Source organism: Neolamprologus multifasciatus, chromosome 17 (genome assembly GCF_963576455.1).
Source record: "Neolamprologus multifasciatus chromosome 17, fNeoMul1.2, whole genome shotgun sequence".
Taxonomy (NCBI): domain Eukaryota; kingdom Metazoa; phylum Chordata; class Actinopteri; order Cichliformes; family Cichlidae; genus Neolamprologus; species Neolamprologus multifasciatus.
Genome location: NC_140455.1, coordinates 17,074,531 through 17,096,595, shown reverse-complemented (window position 1 = coordinate 17,096,595; position 22,065 = coordinate 17,074,531). Strand labels below are relative to the sequence as shown.

General features: G+C 41.2%; 1 protein-coding gene and 1 long non-coding RNA gene across 6 annotated transcripts; one reads left to right on the top strand and one right to left on the bottom strand.

Annotated features, from left to right (window-relative positions):
* The first annotated feature begins 1,882 nt into the window (after positions 1-1,882).
* Positions 1,883-9,136, top strand: LOC146499212 (uncharacterized). 4 transcript variants are annotated; one of them, XR_014870310.1, is made up of 3 exons: positions 2,886-2,999; positions 3,509-4,189; positions 4,270-9,136. It is a non-coding gene; the product is annotated as an uncharacterized LOC146499212 (long non-coding RNA). The 4 variants fall into 4 exon arrangements; XR_014870309.1 differs by having other exon boundaries at positions 3,509-6,267; positions 6,452-9,136; XR_014870311.1 differs by lacking the exon at positions 2,886-2,999 and adding an exon at positions 1,883-1,990 and having other exon boundaries at positions 3,509-9,136.
* pthlha (parathyroid hormone-like hormone a) lies at positions 3,654-20,758 on the bottom strand. 2 transcript variants are annotated; one of them, XM_085138514.1, is made up of 3 exons: positions 20,391-20,758; positions 7,998-8,109; positions 3,654-4,167 (listed from the first exon to the last, which is right to left on the bottom strand). In XM_085138514.1, the coding sequence occupies exons 2-3, from the start codon at positions 8,102-8,104 to the stop codon at positions 3,654-3,656; spliced, it is 621 nt and encodes a 206-aa protein (XP_084994640.1). In that variant the 5' UTR covers positions 8,105-8,109; positions 20,391-20,758. The 2 variants fall into 2 exon arrangements, with proteins under 2 accessions (XP_084994640.1, XP_084994639.1); XM_085138513.1 differs by lacking the exon at positions 20,391-20,758 and adding an exon at positions 8,203-8,332.
* Positions 20,759-22,065: the final 1,307 nt, after the last annotated feature.

The window sequence follows — 22,065 nt, the reverse complement described above, 5'->3', positions numbered from 1 at the left end:
TAAATGTTAGTGGTTATTGAGATGTGACCTCACTTCCTGTTTAGAGGGTTAGCTGCTGATTTTGACCAACCATAATGTATAAACATTACAGCCATTTAACGCATAGACCTGTATCCCTGGTCTGTTGCTGGGTGTTTAGACAGTCTTGTTTTATCACTCATTAGCAAAGCTGGAAAAAATCAAGACTTTACCTGCAGCAGGAAAAAGTAGACAGATTCTCTTTATGTATATGAGGGTAATTAAGTCCTTTTAATTGTACTTTAGAAAATGTTTTTTTCTATCATTTCCTGTGCCAGTTCTGAAACATGAACTACCAGCATGTACTGGTGTCACGTATACAGCGTCACAATGGTACAGTCTGTCTGATATGCAAAGGCTTCATTTTCCAGTCACTGATAACAGAGTTTTCATTAAATATCTGCAGATAGTTTCCCCATTGGACATTTTCTTTATCTGGACAGTGAAAGCTTATCTTTGCCTCTTTTCCACATTGGTCATCTATTCTAACAGCCACTTTTTACCTCACCCAATTGTCCACCAATTATTTCTAGCTGCCCACCCAAACACAGGAGACTAGATGCATTCATAAGTTCCTTTATACTGAATTAAATGATGAACAAATAATTTTATTGTAAATGTGTTAAGGAGGACCCCCACACACAGCGGTTAGCAGCTTCAGTGTCTATTTACAGTGTATGTGTTTGCAGCTGAGTCACTTTTCCGTGCTCTCTCAACTCAACCATCTTCTCCACATTTGTGGGGAAGGTGGATAATCACCAGACACTTTAATAGGTACAGCTTTGGAACCGATTATTAAGATTAACATTTATTTGCACAATTGTTTACAAATCTAATTATAAATTTTAAAAACTGTGTAAACTGTGACTTTGTTGTTAAAATGGAAGCTTCACTGATGAAAGGTATGATTCAGAGTGTAACATGAATATATAGATGAAGCCAGCCGCGCGGTGTGCAGGTGGATGAGCAACAACTAATAATTTTTGGTCCTGATGATGACTTTTTTTTTTTTTTTGTCTCACTCAGACCTGGGGCCCTTCTCATGGGACTCTCTCTGAAACATTCAAAAGTCATCCATGTGGAGATTACATTAGCAGGGGAGTATTGTAATTGTAGTGTTGATAAGTAACCCAGGATGCCAATGTTGGGGGATAGAGGGATCGGGCAGTCCAGTATGTGTGATAAATGGTCTATAACTCTGAAAGTGCTGACAGGAGTGCAGTGCCAGATAGCATGCTAACAGCTTTCTGTAGTTTTCTGTGTGCAGTGAACACAGCTGAACCTAATTCACCAGACGAGACACAAACCTTCAAAGTAAAACAGGAAACACACAGACTGTTTTAGAGTCGATATAGATGTACAGATACCACTGTCAAAATCTGAAGGGAAAAGTGTAGTTTGGACAGAAAGTAAGAACTTCTGGCAAATGGCATGGGATAATGAAACAAAAGGAAGACATTTATAAAGGGTGCAAAACACAATAGAAGCTAAGAGGAGTAGCGGATTAAAGAGACAGGAGGAGGCTATTATCAGTAGAATACGAACAGGCCACTGCTTTTTAAATGGTACTTTTTTTAGGATAGGAAAACCTCCGACTGGGTTGTGTGATGGGTGCAATGATATGGAGACGGTTGAGCATGTGCTCCTTAGTTGTAGGAAGTTTGCAAGTCACAGGAGGGTGATGTGGGGTGAAATGGGTGGTGGAAGGGAACTTACTTTTGAACAAGTGGTTGATAAGTTAAGTCATGGTGAAGGCAAAGTGGTGGTTTTTCGTTTTTTGAGAAATACTGGTCTCATCAAGAGGATCTGAGGATTCAGGAGTGATGGACGATTAAAAGCCAGGAGATGGCAGTAATGCAACAGTTTTGGATGCAAGCTGCCATTAAACTTGACAGAAGAAGAAGAAGAAGAAGACAGACTGTTTTACAACACAAACACGGGGACACGAACAGCGCACAGAGGACAGACACAGGTAGGGCTGATAACACACTAAACTCCAGGTTCAACCCTAAACTAATACAAAATCAGAATTAACACAAAACACAAGATGAAATCCGAAGGAAACATAAAATGCTGGGTCAAAATGACCCAGGATCATGACAGTATTGAATGCTGCACTGAGGTCTAGCAGGACAAGCACAGAGATGAGGCCAATGTCAGAGACCATAAGAAGATCATTTGTAACCTTCGCTAAATCAGTTCCTGTAATGAGCTCTGAAACCTGACTGAAACTCTTGAAATAAGTCGTTCCTCTTCAGATGATCTGTTAGCTGTTTAACAACTGTCCACATGGGACAATCAGTAGTCTGACATAAGACCCTAATCCCAAAACCTCAGTGGGTCTGCCTCGGCAAGCAGGGATCAGGGAATGATGCTAACTGTATTACATAGCTATATTGTCATTGTCTATGGTTATTCATTAAAAAAAAGTTTGTAAGGCACATTGGGGAGTGATGTGAACTATTGGTCATATATGCTCGTCAACCACTTGTTATGTACATAAAAACTTAACTAAACTGAGATGTAAAATTAAAATGAAGTATTCCAAGTTGAAGAATACTATTTACAGTATAGACAAGATATTACAGGTAAAAAACAGTCCATGAGTCATAAGGAGGAGTTTAAAGTTTAATCCACCACAGGTAGGAATGATTTTTCCTCCACACTCACAATGAACCACTTATTAGATAGAGCTGTTCAGTGTGGGTGTGGAGAAAAATGGTAAGTGTTAGCAATAATGAAACAAAGATACGAGAGGCTGAGAGAAAGATACTGTCAAATGTTTAATCCATTCAGTACAGGCTGTTTATCTCAGTGCAAGTGCCAAAAACAACAATATGGAGCCGTGTTTGGTTTATGTACACATGTGAAGTTTGGCCGTGAGAAGCAGAGCGGTTCGAAGACAACAAACTGAAAACAATCGAACAAACAGCAGCAGAGAAACAAAACAAAACTGGACCCTTGGACAGACCGACAGAAAGGTAACACAGAGAGACAACCGTCGTTTTTCTTCATTTCAATCACCCACAAACACAAGTCAATGAGCAAAATTAATGGTATATATATTTATATTTATATATCTAAAGTGCATTATGGTACAAAAATATAGAAGGTCAGCAGCACCTCGATACATTTACAAAATAAATACACCATTCAGACAAAATAAATTAATGCAAAAAAACTGAACATAATTGGAATTTAAAAAAGGGAAAAGCAAGGATTCACAAAGAGTAAAATCTGTCGCCCTGCGGAGCGTCAATAAGGTTTATTTTCTTATCATATTCTGCTATCTACTCTGCTATATTTAGAATATTTACACACAATAAATATTTTCCAATTTCTTTCCAAACAATCACAGTTACAGAGTCTGTAATGTGAGCATTTAGGAGTCCACTCCAGCCGTCCAAAGGTTTCTGCAACACAGAGACAGAGAAAAACAGGTGAATCAGGGTTTATTCACAGACCTCTAACTGTCCGCCCTATTTTTCAGACATCATCATCATCTCAGCTCCACAACACTGACACAGCTCACAGTCAGTGCACTCTGCAGTATCTGCGGCTTTAACGCGGCACACACGTGTTCTGAAAACCAGGTCAGCTGTTTGGACTCACCTTCGTCAGAGACTGACGGCGTTTTAATGCAGCGCCCTCTGGAGGCCGAGCAGAGACCTCCACTCCAGGAGGAGTCCGCTACCCAGTTCATCCTCCAGCCTCCACCCCAAAGAGCGTGCCCTCCTCTTCCTCTTTTCCCCTTCCCTCCTCTTCCCAGCCCTCGATTTCTTCTTCTTTTTGCCCGACACTTTATTCACGCCGTCTTTGTATGTCTGCGACTTGTTGGTCTCCTGTGGCAGGTTGGTGCCCTCCTCCTCCTCCAGCCGGAAGCTGATGGGGAGGTTCTTGGTGCCTCCGGGGGGTTTGGAGTGCAGGGTGCTGCCGGTGGTGCTGAGGTTGATTCCCAGGCCGACCCCCGGCATCCCGACTCCGGCGTCGCTGCTGCTCCCGCCTCCCCCTGTGGTCCGCATGGGGAGGTCACGGATCTCTGCCGTGTGGACTTCGTCCAAAAGCGCCTTCAGGAGTAAAACACGCTCATGTTCCATCATCATCCGGCCTTTGTCGTGCATCAGCTGAGCGTGACTCACCGAGCGTTTCCTGAACAGAAGAAAGAGAGAAGGTTTGTTTACATGAAGCTTTTCATCGTTCTAAAAGATTTTCAATCAAACAAAAACAACAACGCCCTTTTAAATGTTTCAGAGCTCATCTCTGCAGGTTTCTACTTAAATAAAAACACCCTGTGACTCAGGCTGGAATCAAAAGTGTTACCATCTACACCACAGGAAGCACTTCAAACTGAACCATGCAAAATAAAATAATATTTTTATTGTTGAAAAATTTGGTCTAATATTTGTTTTTACAGGCTTATTGACGAAGCTAAACACATGTGCATTATTTTGGGTTTCTCCCTGTTGTCCACATACTTTTGGCATTTTAGTGTTGACCTGACTGACCAGCAGAGGGCAGCACAGGCAAACAGTTTGAAATGGAGCAGCCGGAGAAACCGTATCCTTCTTCTCCTTTAAATTCTTCCCTATAAATTCGACGGCATTTCTTGAACACAGGTTTCACTGCTGTCTTTCCTCTCCAGTTGTTTTTGGACAGCGCTGTTGCATCCATGCAGAGAAATGACCTGATTCATCAAACCACAGCCGTGCCGTTGCTTTCCAAGCCTTTTAAAAGTGATACAGAAGATCCCCGCCCTGCGAGGAGGTCCAGGAGGGTTTTCTCTCCTTTTAGATGAACATGAGCGCAGCCAACGCTTTCACTCTTCATCAGCGTGGATGTTAACCGGCACATTCGTGGCACTCAGACCCTTGATGGATTACAAAAACTGCTGCCACAAACACTTCGTGCCAATTAAATGTGGTGGAGGAAAAAAAAGCTGCTGTGATTCTGAAATGAAGCTGCACATTCCTCCACACTGAAAAAGTGAGTCATAATAAATCTATCGACTCTGATTTTAGCTGAAAACCCATCAGAGGAGTTCAGTCCTCAAGTCAGCAAAAACACCACGAGAGTTACGATCGTTTAGTGTCAACTGCAGCAGCGCCACAGTTAAAACTCCACAGTTTGAAGAATGAAGGCTTAAAAAATGAAGCTGGAGTTCCTCTGACATCCAGCAGAGGCTCCAGCAGTGAGTTTCCAGCCTAACACGGTGTGTCCGTGGATAACTTCCTCCTTCATAACACCTGTACCAGGGAGCACATATTTAAAACTCACCCGTTTAACTCAACTTTCATCTTAAAACATCTTAAGCTTAAAATTTGATCCATCTTATATTTTTAACAAGCAGTTTCATGCTGGTTTAATCAAACCACCAACTTGCTGAATCCAAGCAGAGCCTATACAAGTTCACCTCCACAACACTAGTTAAGTTTCTCTCCTAAAGTTCATCCACTTTTTTCAAGACGAATCACAGTGATTGTGGGCTGCTGTGACGCAACACGGGGTAACAGCTGATTTAGGTTTACAAGTTGACTGACACCAGGATTTATGCTTTCCATGGTGCGTAAGGGTAGATGGACCTGTTTCCACTCAGCTGATCATCATACCACTCGAAGACAGACACACACACACACACACACACACACACATTCATACAGCGCTTTTATCTATGACTCTTGCTTTCTCTTGTTTTGTCCCTCAGGTTTTTGACCTCACATCCACTGCAGCACCTCCTGTGAGCTCCATGCAGGACTATGCTGACATGTGTGAGTCCTTATACTGAGGCTATGATAATTACTCTTCATACTGATGCACTGACTTTTATTCTCTCACTGATTCAAAAACTGTGGCAAAAAATCTGTTGCAGCAACGTAGAGTTAGAGTTACACGGTGACGCAGGTTAGGCTTCCTGCGGTCTCAGTTCGGGGGTGGATCCCCTGTTACAGCACAGAGGTATATCTGTATATATATCTGTATATATATCTATAATCTCAAAAATGCTGAAACTTGTTAAGTTTTATAAATCAAAGATCTACAAAGCTGTGAGGGATTCAGGCTTCGCCGCAATGTTGCTTTACTGCGAGTCTCTGAGACTAACAGAGCAGCGGACACAGGTCGGAGGCTGCACACTGCTGAGCGCCAACGCCGCCCAGACACTTCAGGTGTGTGAGCACACAAACAGCTTCAGCAGGAGATACCGGAGGTTCCCGTGATGCCCTCCTCCACCCCCTGCTTCATACAGCAAACTGAGTAAGTGAAGCCTGATGACTGAGCTGCTGCTTCTCATTCAGCTTTTCCTGCTGAATAATAAAAATATCCAGAGCAGAACACACAGGCGGCCTCAACAGCAGCTTGTGTTTATATGCATACAGATATTTCCTGTAAATCGCCGCCTTTGAAAGCCGATCTGGTTCTGTTTTACCTTTAATAACAGTCACATCAAACACTCCACAGAGAGGAGGAGGAGCGGGAAAACAGGCCGGGACATCCTGCAGTGGCAGCGTTCCAGCGATGATGAGATGATTCACGGCCCTGATGGCTGACAGTACCGGGCGGCACTGATTCTGATGAATGTTTTTGATGTTACAGCCCCTTTTAAAAGAAATTTTTGTCCGGCAAATAAAACACTAGAATTATTCCTGCATTAGCCCAAAAACAACCACACCAAGACACCCAGAAAAAAATGAAGAATACCACAAAATCCTGACAGTCATTGTTATTATTATTATTATCATTATTTTTATTATTATGATTGTTATTGGCTTCAGATTTAAAGGGACTTTTTTTTAAACTAAAATTGTCACCACTAGGGGGCAGCGCTAGCTGAGACATGTTCTCCCTTTTTAGTCGCGCTCTGGCTTCACCAATAGTTTTTGCTTTTACTTGGTGACCAATTTAACAGTTAAAGTTTAAATTTAATCTCGGCGCCATCTCCTGATTCAAAACAGTATTACAAGAAAGAAAAGCTCCAGTTTGACTTTGTTAATATCTCTAAAATCAACAACGAGAGGTCATTATGTTGACCCGGTGATGTAAAAACAAAATAGTTTTAAGTTTTAAAGATTTGAAATACCTTTAAACAAATTAATGTGCAATCATTCATTTGTTAACGTGTAACTCCTTAACAGAAAAAATGAGACATATCTTTCATAAAACTGCTTCATGAATACCAAAAGTTCACGTTTGACAGCCTGAGAAGCACAAATTAAACATGAAAAACCATGAAAATTTATATTTTTTTGTCTGTGAAGGTTCTCAGTCATCCAGGTCATCGTAGTCAAAGGAGCTTGCAAAGAAAAGCGTCTGGACTTATTTTGTTAATATTAAAGAAAACATACTGAACTACAATCAAGTCTACGGAAAACAGGGTCAGAGGTCAATAGCTCCCACCGCTGGCTGATTTTTGATCTCTTCACTGCGCTCTTGTTTTTCTTTCCACCCAGGTAGCGTGAACCCCGTCCCCCCAAAAATCCCATTAGGTACATATCACACACGGCAAGGGAAACGTCTGGAGCCCGTTAAGGAAAACCCGGCGCTCTGAATCACTCCGCTCTCCTCCTCCTCCTTCAGCGTCGGCTCAGAGCATCCTCCTAACGCTTACATCCAAAAACCATCTCAGCGATATGATCTTTCCAATGTGGAAAAAAAGCTCCTGAAGTGTGTTTAAAATTCTGGCCAAGCAGCGTGAAGGAGCATTTATTCTGCTTGGCATCAAACAGCTGAGCAGGTTTGGTTTGGTCCTAAGCCGAGCCGAACATCAGCATTATTCATCCAACTCACTCCAAACGCTCTGAGAGGACAGCGAGGGAGGTCGGAGGGGTTTATCGCACCGAGATGGTCTCTGCTCTGGGTAAACATACAGGTGGGCGAAGGCTAACTAAACACAAACGAGCACATTTTCCAGCCTGCAGCTCACCCACCGTGATGAGGCGAGCTGCTGGACACACATGAAAAGACTCAAAAATGAAATCCAGACTTACATTCTGCTGCTCAGGGCATCAATCGGCCGTCCAAAGTGCGGCACCGGAGAGCAGAGCAAGAAGACAGCAAAGCACCACTGCTGCAGGACCGTCCTGGAGAAGAACATTATTTCTGCAAAGAGAAGAAACAAGAAAGTCATCTTTCTCATTTCACCAAACAGTAGTTTAACCCAAACACGAGAAGAAAGGTTCACAGGAAACTTACGTTCCCACAGCAGCACAGAAACAGAAAAACACAGAAAACGAGTCCTTTCTCAAACTGTCTCAGGAGAAAATCCAGGTGATGACACCTTTAGGGGAAAAAAGCAATCCTGACAAGCCAAAACTCATCCAGCAGCTCCTCTTTGGTTTGTTCCCAGTTTAAAGCCTCCTCATAGAGTGAGCAGGGAGGTCATCCAGCTGCAGCTCCAGCGATTAAAGGTGAGCCCGACTGCAGTGCTGCAGGTCGCTCTGATGGGAGCATTTGTTGCATGCTGCCTGAGAGCTGCTGCAGGTCAGAGACGGGAAAGGGGAGGACTTGTTAACAGAGAGGAGGACCTCCTCCCGCCTCCTTCAGGGAGGGGAGCAGAGGAGGAAACATGGCAGGAAGGTGGCGCTCAAGCAGCAACAAAAGCAAGAACCACAGCTGGAGCTACGGAGGTCAGTTAGTGCCAACAGCACAGAGTCTGAGGCCACAGACGGCAGCACATACTTAATAAAGTCAGTCATTCCTGCAGCTGCATGTCAGCCTTTCACACTGTTACTGCACAGTTATCAAGGTCTAAATCATCACAACAAGGATATTGTTGAGATGTAAAAAACATGAATGACATTTAAACACATTTTATATTCTGTGTCTAATGTAAGCTAATGTGTTGCACACTGAGAAAATAAGCATCACACCTTTTGGATTTTAGTGGAAAATCAGCCCACACCCTACTCTGCATCATTTAATCACTAAATGATTAATTTTTTTAATTAAATAATAAAAAAAATCATGTCAACCCCTCACAAAGCTCTTAATAGCACCCGGTTTTCTGTATGACATCATAGCAGGAATATCTTTGTCAGGTCATCAGAGGCACATGAGCCCACCACATGTTCTTCCACATGTGAGGGGCAGCCAGTCAGAAAAACTGAAAGCAGAACATGTATTTTTTTTTTTAATTTCTTTTCGTCAGTGCTGATCACAGCTCGACTGTAATTCTTTTTTAAATCTCAATATTCAGTTCAGTAAAACCAAAGGTGAAGTCTGTGATATCAGGCGATGGCAGCGCCGCTGTGCCTAAACTTGGTGATGGTTTGTGAGCGATGCACTCTGACAGCGGGTGTCAGCAGCGACCGTGAGCCATCACTGGCCTTTAGACTCGAGGAGTAAGGTGGTTTGTCTTAGGTACGATGCCTCTGAGGACAAAATCGAAGGAGGGTGATGAGGTCTGGCAGGTTCAGCCCTTACCTGTCAGTGCAGCGAGGACGTGCACAGAAAACAAATCACGTGTATGAAGGCACTGCAGATCAGGACATTTTGAAACTATGAAGAAAGTCGAGCGGTCCATTATTGTTTCATATTGTTGTGAATGAGACGCTATAGAGTCTCCGTTAACAAGTATGCAAAACTGTACTTTCATCTATCTTAATTTGCAAATGGGATGTAATTAAATTATATACATTTTGATAACATTTCACTGTAAAATTCATTAACTTTTAATTCTAATATTTCATGGGCTAACTTGTTCTTAAGAGTAGAAAAGGGAAGTTTAACAACCTTAAAGTTACGTAAAATAAAGATAAAAATCCTGGAAAAGTTCAGATTCTGTCTAGTTCAGATCTAGTGTAGCTCTGCATTAGCTCCATACGCCGTGCGGGAGGAGAGCTTACATAAGAGCGATGACAGTCTTGGTGGTCTGAGGCTGTTTGATCCTCACACATGAGGAATGTTTCCAGCTGAGTCGTATTGAACATGATTAGATCAGATTAGATCAGATTCCTGTAATCAGGTGTAGAGATCAACATGTGGGGACGGAGCTGCTGACAGAAATGATTCAGTTTAATTACAACAGATCAGATTTAAGTCGGGAGAAAGCTAGCATGCAAATATGAGACTTACACTCTGGAAACAATACACTTCTGTATTTTAAAGCCTACTGAAGCAGCTGGTTTCCATCATGATGTTAAAAAAAAATACTCATAGTAACTCCATGGATAGACTGTATGTGAAAGATGGACATAGCCACCTAGCAGTTTCTAGACTCCATTTCGAAGCGTCACCAAGGTTAAAAATAAAGGAGCCACAGAGGATTTTGACCCAGGAAACAGTGTGAATCATAGTCTGCCGAGTGTACACTTTCCATAATGCTAGCCTCCAATGAGATTTGAACTCACGACCCCTGGTTTACAAGAACAGTGCGCTAATCCCTGAGCTATGCAGCCTGGTATGCAAGGTGAAGCTCCATCCACCACACCTGGCCAGCACTCAGGTGAGAGGCCGACCTCTCATGAGGTCTGTGAGCTTCTAAGATTTTGGGACATGCACAAGAGCTAAAGCAACACAAGAGTGAAGTTTAAACTGATGTTTCAAAATACATGTCCCACATTGTATTAACAACCTAAGTTAGTTGAATTAGAGTTTTTTTTTATGATGTTTAGACATTATGACCTCATTAAGCTAGTCTGAGAATTGGCTACACTGCCACTCAAGCTCTAACAACAACCTTTAAGACAAGCCATTAAAACTGTTAATATTTGTGACATATTAGCAATTTCTTTGTTTTTTTAGACATGGTAGGTTTTTATTTTTCAAATCTGATGAGCCAAAATGAAGTAATGAACTTTGAATTCTATTGAAGGTTTGGCAGAGGAGTTACAGCTAAAACACGCGGCACGTCATCCTGACAGCAGAAGAAATTCTTTATAGTTTGTGGATTGAACGTCATATTTGTTTAAAACAGCTTTAAGTAACGATGTCTTGCAAAAGTATTTACATGTTTTATTTAATTTTGTCCGAGAAATGTGCATAACACACCTGATGTAAGCTGAATTTATACTTTTAACTGCTGCTTTTTAAAAAAACAAAAACAAACATTTAATCTATGAAATACATTAACAGTGCAGTTTTGCAGTGAAACAGATAAATGTTCTGATCGCTGAGAAAACTAACAGACCTGTTTTACTCAGTATGTAAACATTAGATGATCAGAATACAAATCTATACATCAACCTTCTGGCTTCAAGTGGAGCCCCCAAGTTTCCTAAGTTAACCCCCACATATGTGAGAGCAAACAAGAGTAAGTCAGACAAACACGGCGGGCAGCAGCGCCATCGCCCTTCCCCGCTCTGACTGACACTCGTTGAAATATCAGCAATGTGTTCCAGCTGTCGCTTCCCACAATTAAGACCAGATCTCACAGAAAAACGCAGCCCAGTGCACACTCAGCGGGTCTTATCTCTGCGGCGGGGAAATCACTGGTGGGAAAAAATGTTTACTCAAGCATGTGGCATCGACATTTCGCATGTTTGAAGCTGAGATTTATGTGCAATTGTACAAGTTTTTTTTTAACCCAGCGCCATGGAAATGCCAGGTTCGAAGCATGATTAGAAACAATAGACAGGAGATTGATGTTACTGACGTTTCAGCCAACTGACGTCTGAGTGCACACAAACATTTCTTGGCTTTCTCTTCAGGAATGTTAGCACCGATTCCCAAACAGGAGTTCCACTTAGATATAATTACAGTTTATAAATTATCCTTCATTGTAGCATGAATCCACCAACAGCATCAAAACCACAGGATCTACACTACTGTGCAAAAGTCTTAAGCCACCCCTCATTTCTTTTTATTTCCTTGAGCCAGACTTTGTGTATTTCTTTTCTTTTTTTTAAATTTTCTTTAGCATTACTTCCCCAGGCTTTCACGGTTCTTCTTTGGACTCTGGCTGCTTTTCGACTCATTTCAAGTCCAGTCCTTGTACTGACCATTTTCAGAGGAATTATTTTTGTTGTTGTTGTTGTTAAGCCCATTAACTCTGACCTATGGCTAATTCAAGCATAAAAAGACTCCTAACTAAATGGATAAACCAGTGTTGTGTCTACATAGCACAGACAACTTAGCAAAGAACAGATTTAAAATTGTATCTTGAGGCTCGTTGTTACTAGCATCAGAAAAACAGTGTTTCTTCCCATTTCTTTAGCTGAATCTGTGAAAAATGCCAACGATAACACAGTTTGACATAAAATTGTATTTTTGCATAAACAAGGTGATTCCCAAAGAGCTGTTAGCTAAAAACCTAGCATATCTCAGCACGGTGTGAAGTGTCAGTTAAAAAAGGGAGGAAACTGGACAAGTGAAGGGCAAAAAAAAGAGTGTGAGGCCTAAAAGACTTTCTACAGCAGATGACCGATATCTGAAAGTCATGTCAATAAGAAAGAGGAAAACATCCAGATAAGATCTCAGAGATGCATTTGGACCATCAGCTGATCAATCCATGTGCGAGAGGTATAATAGTGAGTTCTCTAAAGTCGACATCCAAACTGCATGAAGCCACTGTGATAAAACACAGGGGTTTCTAAGCTTCATTTTCACATCTCAATGTTAGCATTTTAGCCTCCACTAGATTGTTTTTTGGAGACAGAAGCATCCATGCTGACCTGTTTACAGATGGCCTAATACTTGACAGTGTTCAGGCTCTCTGCACAACAAACACCTCACTGAGCATGTGCCAGAAAAGTAAATGGATGCTGGTTTCTGTAACTCCTGATGTTTGTCCTGCACTCCTTCCTCCTCCTTCTCTCTTAGATGTTTCTTCTCTTGTCCAGCCAAACAGATATGAATAAATAAAGCTAAAACATCCTAGCTGGACCCTCCTTGAGTTACATGCAGACTCTGTCTTGGCTGGCTGTCTGTGTACCAGCTAACCTGAGCCTTCATCAGCTCCTCTAAGCGTAAAGAGCAGCATGAAAGGTGAAGATTAGCCCACCGTGCGCTCTGAAAATGTTTAGCTAACATTACTGACAGCCTCCTGGAGTTTCAGAAGAGCTGCGCTCCTCCTTCATGCACATATAGATATTTATCAGGGCTTCCCTGCAGCACGGACTCTGAGTCTAAGGCAACTGGTGCAGTTGAGTCAGGCTGTGTTTTCAATTTACCCAATTATCTCAAACATTTTGGCTTGGCGACTGTGGTCTATTGATGCATCCTTGATTTTTACCCAGAAATAGCAGCTTCACTGTAAAGGTCACTGTATGAACATGAGAAGCACACAATGAACACATTATTTGTTAAACCTGCAGGCTGCCAACATGAGCCCTGGACGCGGTGATGCAACAGAGCTTTCTGCTGTGCTTTTCATTCATTAGTGATCATAAACAGAATCCATTGTTCCCTCCAGAGTCACTGCTCGCAGTATAAAACAAGTCAACATTTGATGGTGAATGATTAATGCCAGAGGGAATCAGGGGAGTCGTTTTCCCCACAGTTTGTCTGCAAATTAGTCGAGTTCCTTCCAGTTTATGAGCTCCTCTGGTTGGAGCTGATTCAGGAACACGAAGTCCAGCAGATCCTCTTTACACCAGAGGACAAACAGAGGAATGCCGTAGGTCTGTGGCGGGAACACGACCTGTCCATGTCCCTCCTCCTCCTCCAGAGGCTGGAAAGAAAGCTCTCATGTGCTTTTGGCCTGTGAAAGCCACTTTACCTGCATGTAAACAGGTACAAGAAAGAAAAAGTATTTTCCTGGCAGCAAGCAGCCTGTGGGGTCTGAGCCAGGAAAGCTGTTTTACATTCACAGAAAATTGCTGGGTTTTGGCAGAGCACCACATACACAAAACAAATGTCCGCTTTTAATCTGTGTGACGGCGCCCCGCCTCCCCTGCCTCTCTGCTTTTGAAAACAATTCTACACACAAAGCCATGTACTGTTGGTGTGCACCCCCATCCACGGCCCTGACTCCCTCCTGAGAGCCCCTGCGTCTCCTATAAGTCGTCACAACACGGTCAGGTGAGGGGTGTCTAAGGAGATGCTCAACAGAAAACCTGCCACAACACTGAGGAAACATTTGGACTCTGCTAGAGTAGCTTTGTATGGTTCACAGCTCAAAGTAATCCTTCTTTATCTCACACCAGGCCTTGGTGCAGCCCAGTGGCTCTCCTGTCTCTTTAAAATAACTTCCTTCCACCCAAACTCTGATAAGCACGCAGTGAATTTCCAATCGTGTCAGCTGGTCATGAGGTCGGGGTGGGGAGTAGAAAACTCTGGGAATCTGTCTGCAGCAGCTCTCATAGTCAAGGAATTACTGTTTGTGGTTGGACCACGGTGGTGGAGCATGTGTTCCTGTGGTGGGCGTGGGTTGTATAAAGTGAATGAGAGTAAAACAAGAGGGTGGGAGGCTGAGAGTTTCTGTCCATCCAAATACAAACTGTACATTCCTGAATTCCTCCGGTCAAACATGTCACCGCTGAGCGAGGACGGGGCCACGAGGAGGAGGAGGTAAGCCAGAGGTCAAAATGAGAGCGAGGGGAAGGCCACCCCTGAGCGAGGGAGAGGTAGCGACTACTCCTGGTCTCTTCATCGCTCACTCATCTTCATCCATCACCCTTCCCCGCGGCCTCCATTCCTCACAGCGAAAACTCCTTTGTGATTTAGGGCGAGTCTTACAGCTACCATCGCGCAAGTGCCATCACGTCTGTTCAGAGTGTGAGGCCAACTCTTGTTCACAGGAGTGTTCATGCCTCACTTCAAGGTGGAATAATCACAAACACACACTCGTTCCAGTCAGCTGCACGACATTACACAGCGGCACAAAAATAACTCAATCAAACTTATTCATATGTTATTAATGCACAACACCAGCTGTAATGTTACACCACCCACCAGTAACCAGGACTGCAACCCAGAAACACCTGTCAACACCACCCGCCAGTGATGTCAGACTCCATAAAAGCTCCATAAAATGTTACTATTTTACTATTCATTATCTATGATATTTTTGACATTTACTATTTTATTATTACAAACAACACATGCACAGTAATGACTTGGTATGAAGACTGTTTTGTAGTAAGCTAATAAATAACCTGGTGACGTAAAAAAGAAAAAAGGCTGCTGCGACTAGCACTGTTAGAGCTAGCCACTCTCCACAAACTGATAGCAACACTTAAATCACAAGAACAAGTGCAACAGACTCAAATAAGCAACACACTCTTTTACTACTTTAAACTACATAGATATGTTTAACTATTTCCATTCAACAATCAATATTATCATTAGCGTTACTATGTTGCTATTATATTTGGATGATATGCGCTTGTAGAAAAACAATCTAGAAAATTAGATCTGGTATCAGCCATCTATTAAGAGCAATAAAATAATTTTTAACGTACAAAGAAGAATATACAGGTAGTTGGGTTGTGTAACCACACTGGGTAAATCTGCCCCCTTGTGTTGAAGGTTGAAATTTTCCTCATTTTTTTTTTTTTTTTTTTACATAAAGTACCCCTACAGAGTGATTTTAATCAGATTGAAATTATGGTAGAATATTTATTCTATATCATCTACATTTTAAATTTTTTTGAATAAACCTTGTGAAAAAATGCAATTGCTTCTTTTTCAGTTATTTTTCCTGCCTGCTGGATGTCCGTGGGGTTGCTGCTGTTTGTTAGCTGTTTAACTGGGCACGAGTAGCCTCCACAGTTGGTTTTAATAATCCCCTAGACTGCCACTTTCTTTGTCGTTATGTAACAGCTGGATCCTGAAATATTCTAAAGACATTAAGTGAAGTTAAGCTTTTGTTTCTTGCATAGTGTATATTTTTATAATGACTCCTCTGCACTAATGTAAAGTTTATGCAGGATAGTTTCGTATGTGTCGGGACTGATAAGTTCTTATAGTTTTTACAGAGTTGTGCTGTTTTATAAAAATACATGGCATGGGTGTAGTCTGTGTGGTTCTGTGAATGATAGAAAGGCTTGAACGAAGTCTGCAGTGGTAATGTTGTAAGCAAAGAGAGCAGTGTTCCTCAGTTGGCTTTATTACTCAAAGCCAACTGCCTGTTTTCACTGATGTGTCATCTAAACTCCCACCAGGAGCCAGCAACTTAAAAAAACGATATCATACGTCAGCACAAGTAACTGAAGAGGAAGAGCAACGCTCAGCAGAAGTCATTCCTGCAGTTCTCTGGCATTAACTCTCAGCAGGATGAATGTTAGAGCAGCATAGAGCTCCGAACACCAGCATCATGGAGAGACCAGGGGAAGGCGCCTGTTGTCTGCCTCTCAGGCTCTTAGGGTGACTTTTGCAGATGTCCCCACATGGGTGTGCATAATCTGCTGGTGTGTCACTCTTGGATCCCACCAAGGCAATCAAGTCCCTAAACTCAATTAGATCTGATTATGGTTAGTGCTGCACTGCCAGCAAACTGGATTAGAATATGGAGAGGACAGAAAGTGGGTTTGAGCAGTTTTGACTTGCTAAACAGTCTTTATGGGTTTAGGCTTGTGATTAGATTAGCATTTAAAGGGAGACACTGAAGGTATTTGACTCTCTAAAGCAGTCTTTAGTACCAAACTGTGCTGTCTGTGAATATGTCTATGATAACAGGACCACCTGCTTGTATTTAGTATGGATTACAGGAAGGATGAATCACTATCGGCAATTCTCAGACATTAGGATCCAGGAGCGAACAAGCTAACCCCACAAAACAGAAAACAGGCTAACTGTAAAAATTTGGTGAGAAAACAAAGAAAAACAACCCAAAAAACCTTAAGAATTCATTAAAACAAACTCATTAGTGATGCAGTGTGGTGATCGATCATGAGCACCACAGAGACATGAGATAACAACCTCACTAAAAACCACAAAGAGCATAAAGAATGAACACAGCTTCTAGGTCAGAAACGTAAAGCCTCTGCAGAAATGCCTTTAACCTGCTTTCTATTCTACCAGATGGTGAACGCTGTGGTTGCTGTTACACCCCTCTGAAACCCCTATTCTTTTTGCAGTGGCTGTGCAAGAGTCTGCAGGTGTTGCCTGGGCTGAATTGACCATTGAGGTGTTGATAAAGACATGTCTGATACAGACTTTGGAGAGACACACCAGTTTTTCTCTTTATGCTCTTTGCAATACAAACTATTTTAGCAAATGTAAAATAAAACCTATGCTTTTTGAAACTTTGATGTCAGTACTTATGTTTATGTTGCGGCATTTTTATATCATAACATAAGATGGGGGCTCATCCAGGATATTTTAGACTCTATTTTGGATATTTTTATTGGATATTTTGGATATAAGATTAAAAAAAATGTGTTTTTTTTTTAGTGGGTGAGTGATGGTTACAGTGTTCACTGTGATTGAGCAAACTCTCATTAGTCGATATGTTTCAGGCATCAAAGCACTTGTTTGTTGTTTTCCTTTATTGTTTAAGTTTATCATGTTTGGTGGTTTTCCTGGGGTATGCTTCAGAGTTTGGTAGACTACATCTCTGGTCTGCTGCCTGCTCTCAAGTTTTCGTTTAAAGTTTCCTTGAGCCTGGTACTCCACTCCACTGAGTAGGTAGGTAAAGTTTTTTTGTTGATGGTGTATTTGGGAGTTGCTCAAAGTAAACCAGTGGCACTGAACTCTGCAGGAAATAGAGATCAGGTTGAGACCACGCATTATTTATGGTCCTATGGCTGAAGCAGGTGGGCATTATGTTGAATTAGCATATAGTATGTAATTGTAGCCATGTGTATAGATCTAGTACACCAGTGTTGATGGATGCTAAATAATGAGGTGATTGCTTTGTGCTATTACCTTTAGTGCTGTGGATAATCTAGCTACTTTTGTTGGATCACTTGTGAGTCCTGTTGGCCAGGTAATGGAAATAACACTTTGTGGTGCTGAGCCACTCTTGTTGAGATTATTGTGTAGAAATGGCTTTTGTAGTAGTTTTGTAGTAGTGGCTCCATTTGTAGTTGGTCGCTAGTATGCTCCCCAATTGGTTGGGGCAGATGATTGTTGGGGTTTTCTCTGTTATATTATTGTCTATCTGTCTTAAACTATAAAGCTTGTTAACCACACCTGGTGAGGTGTGGATAAAGACATAGCTCAGGCTGACTTTGGAGAGGCATACTAGTTTTTCTCTTTATTGTGTTTGCGGTACCAACTATTTTAACAGTAGCAAAATATAACCTGTTTTTTTTTCTAAACTTTTGAGTCAGTCTCCACGTTTATGTTGGTCATAACACTGCAAAAAGACTTCTGGTCCTGTCAAAGTACAATATATAAGGAAAAGAGCTCTGACTTAGAACCTTACTAAGCTTAAGGACTGTCACTCAGTTTGGATCATACTGAACAAAAAATAAAATCTATTTTATAGATCTTGGTCATACCAATTTTCAAAATGGTGGATGCTCATTGGCTAATGACAAATTGTTAGCCAATGAATGGTCTGTTTTACAAACAGACCAACACATCTCATCACATCCACATTTTTGTAGTCAAGATGGTGATGGCACAACGCTCAGATTTCAAAACTCCGCTTCAGAAATTAAATGATGAGGTTATTTTTTTTCTTTTCTTCTGTCCTTGACCTAAGTATGAAAACCAAATAATTTAAAAGAAGACTCTTCACTTTTCATTTGAAATACCACGCTGAAAAACACCAAAACACTTTCACAACATTTAAGTTTTCATTAATAGTTAATGCCAGAAAATAACAACTACAGGCTAATGAGCTAAAGGCTTTTTCTTTTTTGGGGAAAACCAGAATTTTTTAACCTTTTTTCTCATTCAAAGTGATAAAAAAGCATATCGCAAATACATAAGTAATAGAGATGAGTCAAATAAAAAAAATAAAAAAAGAATTGAAGCTGTTCTGAGACCGCAGCATGCAAGCTAACAGAAAATCTTTTGATGAGGTATCTGTAGACAGTATAAAACATGCACATAGGCAATTCAAACTTCTCATCACTGGTAAAAGAGATCTTATAGAAACAGAATTATGCAGTCGTAATATGAAAGTTTCTCCTCTGTGCTATGGTTACTGGTTGGTGGGAAGTCTGAAAATGTTAATAAGTAAGAAAATAAACTCCAAGTTTCTCAGAAGTGGAATAATATATCTTTGACTCATGTGCCAGTCACCTTTAGTTTCAAACCAGGTTTTCCCTGGAATTCACATACAGTGGAGTGTTGTGCAGTAAAACATAAATAATCTGACAGGAAAAGCATAACATGAGAACCGGATACGAGTCATCTTCGGAGAAAAGCTAAAAAAATGTTCTTTTTTTCTGATTCACAGGATGAGAAAGGACACGAGTCTCTGTGGAACTGTGACGGGAGCACAGTAGAAAAAAAATCCACTCCCTTCAGTCTTTCCTTTAGTGGTGGATCATTTTAAATCCTTGTTGTATTTAACAGCTATTTTATAGTTTAAACTGATGGTGACAGCATGTCTTCTCAATGAACACAAAAACCCTGCATTATCTTTCTGCCATGTTTTGTAAAATCAGATATTGCTTTATTACGAGCTATGATTTCTGACAGATGTTCATACACAAAATGACCACTACTTCTTCCTCACACAGACCACATTTATACTTCATATATAGTTGGTAGTTACTAGCTGTCTAGTCTATTCAGACTGGTAGCTGTTATGAAGCACACATGCTCCATTGTCCCTACTATGCTCAGTGTCACATTTTTGTACTTAGAAAAATAAATCAAAAAAAGCTACATGGATGTAATAAAGTCACCAATAAACACAATAACCATGCTAATATTTAAGTGTTTCAAATTTCTGTGTAAGTACAGTACAGTCTTTTGTCCTTTAAACGGCACCTCAGCATGCCAACACACTCAAAACTTTGTCCAAACAGGTTCTCTCAGTTCTTAAAGACCCAATCTTGACCCTATCAGACCGGCTCAGGGGCAATAATCAGTGTTATTGGTTCTGGGTCAAATTTTAATTGTTTTTTATTATGCTTTGTTCTCTTTGGACCAGGATAATTTGCCATCAGAACCATCTCTTTCAAATAAATGTAACATCCACCTGGTCATTCGTCTAGATTTACAGGTAGGAGCAGGATTACATTTAGTTTTAGTCATATGTTTAAAAATGGATGGATCTGTGAATAAATATGAAGATGTTAGCTTATAATACATTTCTAAATAAGTGTCATAAATACATTTTTTCATTATATTATTTTCTGTTAGAAGCTATTCTATAGTTCTGTACAAAGATTTGGACATTAACGTAACTTCAACTCTAACCCTGTTCTCAATTTGCTGTTCAGAAATGTGGTGGATAAGACAGAATTTTCTTTCTATGAAGGACTACTCTGCAGAAGCACAAACCCAACATCTTGGTTTCTTTACTCTGTTCAAAGTCGTCTCCGTCCTTCTGTGCACATATGAAAACAATTAATTGTTTTGCATTTTGTACTCACCAGTTTTAGAGTTCCTGTCTTCTTCTGATTCTTCTGATTACGAATCCAATGAGGAGTTGTAAAGAAAATCAAAATTTCCTCACTCCTCTTGTCATTAGAGGTGTTCCTCTGAAGAGAGAGGAAGGTTTGTCGGCGTCTGCCGGAGTGTTTCTGCTCCTGAAGGTTTGCAAAGCCTTATAAATAAGGTTAAGCCCTCCTGTTGACATCATATGCCGGTCACTGCCATCATCACCGCCTCATGGTAGCAGCAGAAGCCATAAGGCTGCATATATAATTAGATGGATGAACTTACTCACTCGATCTGCTCTGCACTCCTCCCACATCCCTTCATTTTAAAAGAGGAAACACAAGACACCACAACTTCACTTCAATTCAGAGTCAGATCTAATGACACATGTGAGTGCTCCTTGTTGTGTTTGGTTCCCGGCCAGTAAACTTGGTTTCTTCTACCAGTTGTGGTTGTTTTACTCTTGCTTTGTTAAAAATTTCAGTGTTTTTTACTTTTCTGCACGTCACTGAGGCGTGCCAATAAAATAAAATATTTTTGTTAGGTGTTATTCTTTCACCTTCTTAACCTTTACTTAGGCAGATTAATATGATAATTTAAAAGCCAGTCATGAAAACAGAATTGAGACAAACCAGCCGAGGTGGGTGTTGTGTCTGTTTTTGTCTCGGTTTTAATTCTACTCTATTAAATAACGACCCCCTGCTGCAGACTTTTGTTTGCCTGTCCGGAGGCGGGAGGGAAAAAAGAGAAAAGAGAAAGAGCTCCAAAACATGGTAGTAGTGGTTTTGTCCGTCACGCCTTCCACTGCTTGCGTAGCATCCCTCCTAATGTCCAACACGAAAGCAAAGCGCTCGGGTTTCCAGCCATGCCATCTGGTCTGAGGTTCTCTATGTTTAGCAGAGGGTCGTGGTTTGAGGTTGTGAACGTCAGGTCAAACACTCCATTGCAAGTCGAAGCCAGACGTTGCCTGCCTGCCATTTCCAGTGTGCCAGGACTGGCTGCCGGAGACGCCAAACAGTATTTACTGCACACGGCTACCTTATGTTCCCCACAGAAATGCAGCAGAAGTCAATTTGTGTCTCTGCCGGGAAAGTCTTCATAGCGCAACCATGTAAGCCTTTACAAGGAATATGGAAGTGTTAGAAATAATTTTGTTTAAAAAATAAAGTTTCTTTTTAACATTAATTGTAATGTATGCTCATCGTAGAGTTGATACACTCCTCATTAGAAGGATACAAGCACATGTGAAGGGTTAACTAAGAGGGATAGACAGTAGTGATGTGTTGAAGGTAAATTACTACGCGCTTACACAATACAGTTTCAGACAGGACAGGTTGCTTGGCCTTGGGTGTATGATAACAGGGTGCTCTAGTCAACAAGAAATAGAGACTTTGTTGTGTCAGTTAAAGCTGACATCAGCGTGGAAATAAAACATCCTTGGTAACAACTGTAAGGTAGAGAGGAGTTTTCTCACACTGGACAAGATCCCTGACTGGAGGTCAAAGACTGTTACCATGCAGAAGGACTCCGAGGAGAACAAATCAGGGAGCGTTGAATCTACACCATCAATAGCCAATCACAAATATTTCCTGTTTCCATATGTCTAATATATATTTTAAATTATCAGCACCCCCCTTCCACCCCTTGAAAAGATAAGCGGAAGCGAAT

What these genes read in the sequence shown, in the direction of transcription:
- pthlha (XM_085138514.1), bottom strand. Translation starts at nt 8,104, where the DNA reads ATGTTCTTCTCCAGGACGGTCCTGCAGCAGTGGTGCTTTGCTGTCTTC. An exon ending in GATGCCCTGAGCAGCAGAAT is followed by an intron (nt 4,168 to 7,997) that starts GTAAGTCTGGAT and finishes TCTTCTGTTCAG; the next exon opens with GAAACGCTCGGTGAGTCACG.